The 11651-nt window shown below is 40.4% G+C and overlaps 1 protein-coding gene across 2 annotated transcripts in view; it reads right to left on the bottom strand.

The window, feature by feature from the left end:
* Positions 1-731: 731 nt before the first annotated feature.
* Positions 732-11651, bottom strand: part of LOC142143446 (alcohol dehydrogenase 1-like) — a 35130-nt gene continuing 24210 nt past the window's right edge. For both annotated transcript variants that reach the window (XM_075201299.1, XM_075201306.1), the window contains exons 5-9: positions 11288-11507; positions 10392-10652; positions 9790-9925; positions 2205-2343; positions 732-1488 (exon numbers count right to left, since the gene is read on the bottom strand). In XM_075201299.1, the coding sequence (XP_075057400.1) occupies positions 1464-1488; positions 2205-2343; positions 9790-9925; positions 10392-10652; positions 11288-11507 (781 nt within the window). In that variant the 3' untranslated portion in view covers positions 732-1463. The remainder of the gene's footprint in view (positions 1489-2204; positions 2344-9789; positions 9926-10391; positions 10653-11287; positions 11508-11651) is intronic.

Genomic DNA, 11651 nt, shown 5'->3' with positions numbered 1-11651 from the left:
TATACTGAGCTACTTATAATCAAGAGGCTAACTGTCAGTCTCCATATACTTGTATTTATACATTTGCATCTTTGTATGTATGTAATTTATATGCATTTCTATGCTTGTTGGGTACATCTACACTTGTTTAATGTATTTACCCATTTGTGCACCCAGTTTATATTTATATGTGTACACCTATATAAGAGATTTGCCAATCTGTGTACTCATTTTAAGGTTGCAACCTATTTTATATGTCTATGATTCTTGATACCTAAACAATAAAAGGTTCAATATCCACAGAATCACGACAATCCCACTTTTTGAGCGCCAAGGGAACATCCCACTTTTTGCTACATTTATTTTAAGGGTTGGAACTTCCCTTATTATCCACAGTCCCTCCAGGCAGCCTACTTCATTTTTCTAGGAGGGAGCGCTTACCACACTCTAACCCTTTTTAATTTCTACACATAATAATCTGATGAACGTTTAACATATAGAACAAGAAAATACAGCTAGGTGCATCAGGTGTGCCTTACATTTCATGCTTTATTAGAGCATTTAAATATTTGTAAACATTCATATTACATTCCCTTCTCTATGGACAATGCACGCTCTTCCAAAAATGGGTTCACCGTCAGTCCAGTCATCAATTTTTTTTATTTTTTTTTCAATAGTAAAAAAATGTAAAGCAGTTGATGTAGAGTTGGATACATTTGTGCCCATAACAGAATCAGGAAAAGGCACACACATTTAAAAGCACATTTACATGTTAATTCAGTCACATCTCACAATGCGTCCACCTGTAGATCAGCAGTATATGTGCCAGGTTTACATCAGGAGTAACAAGGGTATATAATTACGTACCATGACAGTCAGGCGCGGGCTGGGATACTTCAGGCAGGGGGGCACACAAGCGGCCGCATCTCATTACACGGGATGCGGCCGCGTCATTGATGATGCGGCCGCATCCCATGTCATGTGATGCGGCTGCCTGTGCGCTGACGGTAAAAATCCGGAGAAATTGCATCGGGGGGCCTACCCCCCGGCCCTAAAAGCGGAAAGTCTGAGCGGTCCGGGGGGCCAATGCCCCCCTGCCCCCCGGCTCAGCCCGCCCCTGATGACAGTAGATAAAAGCATTGGGATGTAGTTCGACAGTGTTAGCAGTAACACACAATAACTTTATTCAGATTATTCTGTTTTCAATTCAATCCCTTTCACTTAACAGTTTGACATAATTATGATTAGATTATAGTCCGACAGGCTACAAATTAATGGCACAAAGATTATAGAAAACTAACAAGATAAAGTCTGCAACAAATTTATTTTAGATTAGGTCAGATGAGAGAATAATTTTGTTGATACATTAAATTTAATGCAATCAAAAATGAAATTGTTCTAAGTTTAAACATTTCATTTAATTTTCATCTCAAGTACAATTATACTGGACATGAATAAACACCAGCCCATGGAAGTTCTCCAGTTTAGAACGTCAAAATTGTGCGAATGCTGTCAATAAAACAAATGAAATAATCAGATATATGTACACAGAATATATGTTTTCATATAAAATTAGTAATAAACATATGTATATTTCGGTATGAATGGATTTTAAAACATTATCAATTACTACATCATTTAAACATCAGTGAGGAAAGAGAAAGAGGGATATTTTATCGTGAGTGCTTGATACTTGCCATTTTCTATTATGCCCCCCCCCCTCCAATACAAAGTATGAAACTCTAATGAACACAGAAACAGGAGGATGATCATTGTAAGGAGTAATGAGGGTAGATCATTACAGGAAGGGGAGAGCAGCAGGGGCAGTATCACTGCAAGGGGCAGACAGGTGCAGGGGGACAGATAATTGCAGTGAGCTGAAAAGTAGGCATTGTAGGACTGTCAGTTCAGATCAAGATGAAGAGGCTGGAGAACATGTCTTTAGCATGTGGTACATACTGAGAACTGAAGATGGCTGCCAGGTATTTCCTGTCAGCCAGCAATACCTGAATAGCAAGTGAATGGCAATGATGCCACTTCCACCAACCACACATAGCATACATGTACAGGCATGGAGGAGATTATTGCAGTGGGTAGACAGAGGTAAGGGGGGTACAAGAATCATTGCATTGACCCAACAGAGATTAGATGCATACATGCTCAGAATTCACATTATTAATCTTTATTTGTAAATGACTTTTTTATTTATTTTAAACATTCTCTACCTTTCCCCGGATTGCAACAGTTCAAAACCCTTATTGATGTGGTCAAATTGCAAAGTATGGCTCACTAATCCATCCAAGTTAAATTTATTTGCCATGTAGTCAGCAACAAGTCTGGGGACACACTCCTTACTTTTCCAGCCTGAAAAATACAGATCACAGTCTTGTTCAGTGAAGGAATGTCAGGTTTAAAATATGCAAAAACTATACAGGGCAGAGTCATAACCAGCCATACTTGTGCATGTGTGACATGTGGATGTTAAATGTTAAACAAAACAAAACAAAACCACTTGTGTCAAAAATTATTAAACTCTCCCAAAATTATATCTCAAACCCACTATTAACTACCTAGTTTTGCCACCACTAAGATAGTTTCAAAGCTGACACTCTGAGGAAAATAATCATAAAACTAAAATATGATTCTGTAAAACAATCCCTTTCATTTATTTATGTAGTGTTTATATAAAACCAAGCTTGTCTTAACATGTGCATTCTTTAAGAACACAAAGACAGGATATTTTTTTTTAAAAAAAAGAGTTTAATATAATGAAAGTCACATTATATTTATTGTATTAAAAAAAAAAAAGCTAAGAAAATGACATTCAGAAATACAATTATAAAAACGGTTTTCTTTAAAACTAAAAACAGGAATAAAAACAGTCATAGCACACTCACAAATTCTGCCATCTGTCTAGAAGGACTGTGCAATTCATCAGTAGAAAGAATGAAACCCAAGAACTGACAGCTTTTAAGAGTTCATTATCTTTTAAATGTTCTCTTACATGTCCAGCCCTGAACCCCTATTAACTGTGACTAGGGTGGTATGCTAATCATTTTTCAGACTGACTTTTATGGTCCCTTTCAGGCACAGTTTTCTAGTGTTGAAAGCTATACCTAGAATAATTCTCTTAAAACATTTCACAGTTTTGATAATCCCCTTTATCAGAATACGAGTTTACACACAGATGCATATGAAACACAAAACAGGTTTTGATAATTTAGTTGGGAAGCTGCATGATCTCTTCTTCATAAGCCCGTTAAATATGCTTGACACATGTTATGTGCCTACATTTAATGACTTCAGTTGTATTCAGAGATGTCCTCAAATATGAATTTAAAAAAGTTTTGCTTTGATGCATATTGGTTCCTATATAAAAACATAATACATGTGAAGTTATCCCCTCCCCTCCAAACTACCATCTGCTCAAAAGGAATTTCTGACATTTCTACATGAGGGAGATGTGTGCCATAAATAAGTATTTTTACTTTACTTAGCACCCAAAACTTGGAGTCTCATGCAGAGTTGAACGCATCAGTCTGTAGAACCTGAGAATTTTGGCAGAAGCAGGAGTAGTGGCAAACATTGCCCTAAGCCGACTTGAAACAAGACTCAATCATGATGGGTCCACATAAGGGAGCAAATCCTATAAATAAATAGGAGAAACCATCCAGCAACCTTCATCTTCATGGCCTTTTAAAATTCTTCTAGCAATGGTTTTGCAGCTGTAAATGTTTTAAGTCAACAATGTCTAGCACTAAGCCCCACCAGGTGGCACTGGCTTCTATGGTATAGGTATATATAGATTTTATCTGTGGACAAAAGCAGCTACAGATTGAGGTGCTTTCTACACACTTCTAGATTGTGAAACAAGACCTAAAACTACACAACCCAATACTGCATTAGTAATAACATTATAGATTGAGTAACAGTTTTACCGAATAAAATATTTGCTATGTTTTTAATTTATAAATGTACCTTCTACACTTACAAAACTATAAGAAAATCCTTCAAATAGTATTCTACTCTATGAAACTTTAACAATATCATAAACTACCCTAATGTAAATAAATCAATAATCCACTGTGGTAACCTAAACACACTGCTAAATGTTGTTTCAACTGTAGATTATATCATTTATAATAACAGTTCAGAGCTCTTTTTAAATTTGCTGCTCAGTTCCTAGTGCAGAAAATTAGTGACATTAAGAGGACAGTGAAATGTAAAAGTAATTTCTGCTTCATACATCCATAACAGCATTCATTTATTATTATTATTATTATTATTATTATTATCAACAGGGATTTTCTATTTTGTTTTGTACATTTTATATTTTAAAATAATCTATGGCAGACATCAACTGTAAATTTGCACCTGGCTTATGGACTCTATATCCACTACCACAAAATAATAGGGATGTGCACTGGCCACTTTTGGTGTCTCGTGTTTTGGATTCGGATTTGATTGAGGTTTTGGGTTCGGATTTGTTTCGCAAAACACTTGACGAAAGGTTTTGGTTCGGATTTAAGGTTTTGGATTCTGATTTTTTTTTAAAAAAAAACATAAAAAGTGTTAAAAACACAAGTTTTTTGGTTTATTTTCACTCCTACGCTATTAATAACCTAAATAACATTCAATAACAATCATTTCCACTAATTCCCAGTCTATTCTGAACACCTCACACCTCACAATATTGTTTTTAGTCCAAAATGTTTCACCGAGGTAGCTTTCTGGACTGCATAGTGCAGTGGTCCCGGTACACAATTTGGTACCGGGGCCACAATACCTCCGCCTTCAAATGGTCTGAATTCCACTGCACAGCTGCCTGCTCCTACATCCTCTGCAGCATATACAGGGTGTAGTTCGAGCGTGTCAATACCTCTTGTTTTTGACGATGACAGGTCATTTTCATTAATTTATGATTTGGCAGCAACAGTCAACGTTGTTTAATATCTGATACGCCTCTATCTGGACTGCATAGTGGAGTGGCCCCGGTACCCAATTTGGTACCGGGGCCACAATACCTCCTCCAACTTTCAAGTGTGTTTATAATTTATAAAAACTACAGTAGTTATAGCACGTCAATAACTCTTGTTTTAGACGACCATGGTACAGAGCATTCATCATTGAGATCCCATCAAGTATGTGAAAGACAGAAAGGGTCGAAGTGTTATTTGTTGACTTTGTTAACCAAAAAATTGTCGCTGTTGCAAATATTCGTGCAATGAAGAGTGACTTTTTCTATTAAAGGCTCAAGCTTTCAAGTGTAGTGTTTCTAACTTATAAACACCACAGTAGTGCAAGCAATACCTCTTGTTTTTGATTATGACAGGGCATTTTACTTTTGGTTTAATTTGTTGAATTTGTTTTAATTTTGTTTTACTTTGTGCTCATGGCAAACGACTGTTGAATGGTCACATAATTGCAATAAAAGAGTTGCAAGATGGAATTGTCCTTGGGCCCTCCCACCCACCCTTATGTTGTTGAAATAGGACATGCACACTTTAACAAACCAATCATTTCAGCGACAGGGCCTACCAAACAACTGTGGCTGAAATGATTGGTTTGTTTGGGCCCCCACACCAAAAAAGCTATTCATCTCTCCCTGTACAAACTAAACAGGCTCTGCTGAGGCAAGATGTCGTCCTCATCCTCATCCTCTGATTCCTCTCCTTCTACAGTGTGTACTTCCTCCTCCTCACACATTATCAATTCGTCCCCGCTGGACTCCACAACCACAGGTCCCTCTGTAGTATCTGGAGGGCAGTGCTGTACTTGATTGAGGAATTGATAATTCATTTTTATGAACATCATTTTTTCAACGTTCTGAGGAAGCAACCTCCTTCGCCGCTCACTGACCAGGTTCCCCGCTGCACTAAAAACTCTTTCCGAGTACACACTGGAGGGGGGACAACTCAGGTAAAATAGAGCCAGTTTGTACAGGGGCTTCCAAACTGCCTTTTTTTTCCTGCCAGTAACAATATGGACTGTCTGACATGTCTACTTGGATGGTGTCAGCAAAATAATCCTCCACCATTTTTTCTATTGGGACAGCATCCAATGCAGCAACAGTAGACATGTCTGCAATGGTTGGCAGGTCCTTCAGTCCGGCCCAGATGTTATCAGCATCCCCGCCAGCGGCTCTTTTAGGAAAACTGAGCTTTTTCCTTGCAGCCTTAGATGTGGAAGAAAATGAGGGTGGAGCTGTTGGCATGTCATGGTCCTCTTCAGAGGACAAATCTCCTGACCAGCAGGTCTTTGCACCGCTGCAGACTTGTGTCCGCCGGAAACAGAGTCAAAACATACACTTTAAACCGAGGATCGAGAACGATGGCCAGAATGTATTCCTCTGCCTTTAAAATAGTGACCACCCGCGGATCCTGGCAATGCGTACGAAGGGCTTCATCCACAAGAGCTACATGCTTGGTGGAATCGCAATGGTTTACCAGCTCCTCCCTCACTTTCTCCAGCTGCTTCTGCAACAGCCTGATCAGGGGAATCACCTGACTCAAGCTGGCAGTGTCGGAACTGACTTCTCGTGTGGCAAGTTCAAACGGCTGGAGAACCTTGCACAACACGGAAATCAGTCTCCACTGCGCTTGACTCAGGCGCATCCCCACTCCTTTGCCTATGTCGTAGGTGGCAGTGTAGGCCTGAATGGCCTTTTGCTGCTCCTCCATCCTCTGCAGCATTTAGAGGGTGGAGTTCCAGCGCGTCACAACCTCTTGTTTGAGGTGATGGCAGGGCAGGTTCATGCTTTTTTGATGTGCCTCGAGCCTGCGGTAGACACTGGCAGAATGCCGAAAGTGTCCAGCAATTTTGCGGGCCATCGCAAGCATCTCCTGCACACCCCTGTCACTCTTGAGGTAATGCTGCACCACCAAATTAACAGTGTGGGCTAAACATGGGACGTGCTGGAAATTGCCCATATGCAATGCCCGCACAATGTAACTGGCGTTGTCTGACACCACAAATCCCCAGGACAGTCTAAGTGGGGTAAGCCACTGCGAAATAATTTCCCTCATTTTCTCTAATAGGTTGTCAGCGTTGTGCCTCTTATTAAAGCCTGTAATACACAATGTTGCCTGCCTTGGCATGAGCAGACGTTGTGTAGATGCTGCTACTGATGCAGCTGCTGCTGTTGCTGCGGAAGGGGATGCATCTACCCAGTGTGCTGTCACAGTCATATAGTCCTTCGTTTGCCCAGAACCACTTAACTACGGACATGTGGACAAGTGGACAGTGGGTACAACCGCATTTTTAAGAGCACTGAGGACACTTGCTCGTACTTCTCTGTACATCTTTTGTATCGCCTGCCTAGTGAAGTGGAATCTCAACGGGATTTGGTACCGGGGACACAATACCTCCATCAACCCTCTAAATCCCACTCCACTGATGGCGGACACCGGGCGCACGTCTAACACCAACATAGCAGTTACAGCCGCAGTTATACGCTTTGCAATAGGGTGACTACTATCGTATTTTGTGGTCATGGAAAATGACTGTTGGACGGTCAATTGTTTTCTGAAAGACGTAGCCGTCTTACGACTTCCCCTCTGGGAAGATGACCGACTAACAGCAGCAACAGCAGCAGTGGCAGTAGTAGGTGTACCGCTGCAGGATTCCTCGGATGAATCCCGTATTGAAGAGGACTCAGTCTGGCTGGTGACATGGCCTACAGTTTTAAATCTGATGGAGATCGTGGAGGAAGTTGACGAGGAGGGTGTTGGTGGTGTGTATCCAAAGGATTTAGGTGTCCCTGTACTGATGACGGTCCTAGGCCCAGTTCCTGAACTAACCACTGAACTATGAAGGTTATTCAGGTGACGTATAAGGGAGGATGTCCCTAGGTGGGCAAGATCCTTACCCCTGCTTATTTGAGCTTTACATAAGCTACATATGGCCATACATTGGTTGTCCGGATTTGGATAAAAATAACTCCAGACCGAAGAGGTCCTTTTTTTGGTCTTCTGACCAGGCATGAAGATGGGCTTTCTCATCCCATGGACATCAGCTGTTTCCCCTCCCTGGTGCCTCATTTACAATAACCACATCACCATCCTCATCATCAAGTTCCTCCACAGCGCCAGCTACATCAATAGCCTCCTCCCGGTGTACAACATTGACACCTTGATTATCCAAATCTGGATCTACACTGTGGGTGATCCTTCCAACATATGCAGAGGGTGTGCTGCAAATGCTGGATGGAGTCACCTCTTCCCGTACAGTGATGGGAAGGTCAGGCTTCACAACCACCAACACCCTTGGACTCGCCTTGGGGATTTGTGATGTCATCTGTTTAGAAGGCAGAGTTCTTTGCTGTTTTGTTGTTGTTGCTGACAGCATAACTCTCCTAAATTTTTTGTATGGGGGGAGGAGGAGGGCTTAGATCCTTGGGTGAAGCTGGACCACTAGTCATGAACACGGGCCAGGGCCTAAGCCGTTCCTTGCCACTACGTGTCGTAAATGGCATATTGCCAACTTTACGTTTCTCCTCAGATGATTTTAAGTTTCTCTTTTTGCTACTTTTTGAGAACTTGGGCTTTTTGGATTTTACATGCCCTGTACTAGGAGATTGGGCATCGGGCTTGGAAGACGACGTTGATGGCATTTCATCGTCTATGTCATGACTAGTGGCAGCAGCTTCAGCATTAGGAGGAAGTGGGTCTTGATCTTTCCCTACTTTATCCTCCAAATTTTTGTTTTCCATTATATGTAGCACAAGAGAGCGTACCCCTAAGCCACACACACTCGGCAAAGCCTTTAAAAATTATATGCGGCACAGGAGAGTACCACTGGACTTATACTGCTGAATCTGTGAACTTTGTAATATATCAGTACCACTGGACTTATACTGCTGAATCAGTGAACTTTGTAATAGCAGTACCACTGGACTTATACTGCTGAATCAGTGAACTTTGTAATATAGCAGTACCAATGGACTTATACTGCAGGATTGTTTTGGGATATTTTTTTTTTTTTATAATTACTGTTTATGTAATTTTTTTTATAACTTTTTTTGAAATTTTTTATAATTTGGGAATAATGGGGAAATAACAATGCCCTTAGAAGGACAGAGCACAGGACACAGCACCACTGGACTAAACAGGACACGGCACAGGACCCAGCAGCACCACTGAACTCAGAAGGACAGAGCACAGGACACAGCCCCACTGGACTGAACAGGACACAGCACAGGACCCACCAGCACCACTGAACTCAGAAGGACAGAGCACAGGACACAGCACCACTGGACTGAGCAGAACACAGCACAGCACAGCACAGAACTGAACAGCACAGCACAGCACGTGATATAGCAGGACAGAGGACCACCTAACACAACCTCCCTCTACACTGATCAATGCCCGAGTGAAGATGGCGGCGACTAGCGGGGAATTTATAGGATCCGAGTATCGCGATATCTGACAGCGGGATTATGACTCAGAGCCTCGGTTTCAGTTTTGCAATTGGCGGGAATACCCGGATCTGTCTCGGATCCGGCTCAGATCGGCAACGTTCGGGTGGGCTCGGATTTCAGATATCCGAGCCCGCTCATCTCTAACATATAATGGTAACAAATCTCTAGTTCTGTAAAAAGAATTCAAATTAATGCATTTTTCAGTCCAAATACATCATAAATAAGAAAATTAAAAATAGCATTACAAAACAACTGGTCAGCGGGACACTGCTTCAATTCTGCTGCCCTTGGCTCTGGACTATGGTCTTTCCAGAAACCCAACCCTAGGTATAAAAATAAAACGATTTCATACAGTATGTTAAGCATCATTTTTGTGTTATATCAAATTATACCTCCAAAAATACTGCCTTTCCATGTACGACCTGTAAGCAGCAGATATGGATCAAAAGTGATGTGTTCCTTTGGGGGAGCCGAGCCTATGATGACACTGGTACCATATCCTTGGTGAGTACACTCAAGAGCCGCTTTCTGAGTCATGAGAGGAAAAAAATAAAAATAAGTCAGAACTATCTTGTAGTCAGAGTTCACAAGTTAAATTTTTAATTAAGCTGTGCTTGTCCTTGAAATGCATGATACAGATAGCAAGAAATTAAATTGTCAGTTCAATGTCCTCTCTCCCGATAATCAGTTTCCAAAGAGTGGTGTACGTTTAGTCGCTATTCCCTCCAAATTTCCCCCTCTCCTAACCTTGCCTTGGGTGACAAACCATGGACTAGATATAAAGAGCTGGTCACATATTTTACCATTAAATATTGACAAAAACCCACATGCATGTTAAGAATTAACAGGAAATATTTCTTTATGACTTACAGAAAAAAAAAAAAAAAAAAAAGAGTCCCAGAGGCAGGCATAACTTTTATTGACAGAGCCTGGTACCCACTTTTATTACACCATTACACAATAAACTGCTCACCCCATCAGTAGTCGTACATACCATGACATCTGTACTCCCGATGCATTCAAAAGCATAATGCACTCCATGTCCTGTCATTTCAATAATCACCTCCTCGATTGGCTTGGTGTAATCCTTAGGATTGATGCATTCTGTGGCTCCAAACAACATTGCCTTTTCAAACTTGCCACTGTTTATATCTATAGCTATAATTCTTGTAGCTCCAGATACTTTACAGCCTATGATGGTTGACAGCCCTATTGCACCCAAACCAAATATTGCACAAGTAGAGCCGGTTTCAACCTATGCAAACACAAACATATATATATATTCATTTTTTTGTCCAAATGTACTGTAGTGGCTGAGATGGAGATATGAACTGACCCTACTTATATGTAGCACTGTGCACTTTACTAATTGTACTTTGATTATTACGATTAGCACTTCTATAATTTAATTGTTGTAACCCAGTAATATTATACTAGACTACATTATCCATCTACATAAGCGAGTATCTGTTTCTTGCAGGCATCAGTTTGATATTAGCAGCTACTCTCCCCTCATATTATAAATGTTTTTAAACAAGCAATCTTGCCGGTATTTTACATATGTAATAAATATTAATTATCAACATCTCAATATGTAGCAGGTGCCAGTTTTCTGTGTATTTTGAGTATATTCTATGTAGAGAACACCTGTTGGTGTAATTTGTTTATAAACTCATGCTGTGCAGGTCCATTTATATATGTTGGCATGATGTAACCCAGTTTACGTCAATTACATGACAAATAGCAGAAACGTTTTGCAACCTATAAGAGTCAATCAAATATTATCTTTTATCAGTCTATTACAAGACTAATCAATTGGTATAGCTTACAGTTTAATTGCTTCTAAGTAAGGTAGCTTATTCATAAGTATGAAGAACAAACACAACTTACTTTAGCAGTATTCATGGCAGCTCCATATCCAGTGGGAAAACCACATCCAAAGAGACAGGCTTTCTCCAAAGGTGCCTTGTCATCAATCTTTGCTACAGCATCAGTAGGCACCACAGTATATTCAGAAAAGGTACTTGTCCATAAAAAGTGATACACAACCTTCCCCTTGCACGAAAACCGAGAAGTCTTGTCTGGCATTACATTTTGGGATTCAATGAGGCTGATTGGAAAGGAATTTAAAAACCAAAAAACATTCACAATTGCAATTATTTAATAACAGACGAATGCTACTCTCTTTGAAGTTCATATCACAAACAGTTTGTGGTTTCTGGATTACCACTCAGGAGCATTTTACATCAATATT

The sequence above is a fragment of the Mixophyes fleayi genome, chromosome 1 (assembly GCF_038048845.1).
Source record: "Mixophyes fleayi isolate aMixFle1 chromosome 1, aMixFle1.hap1, whole genome shotgun sequence".
Classification (NCBI taxonomy): Eukaryota; Metazoa; Chordata; class Amphibia; order Anura; family Limnodynastidae; genus Mixophyes; species Mixophyes fleayi.
This window is presented reverse-complemented; position numbering and strand designations above follow the sequence as displayed.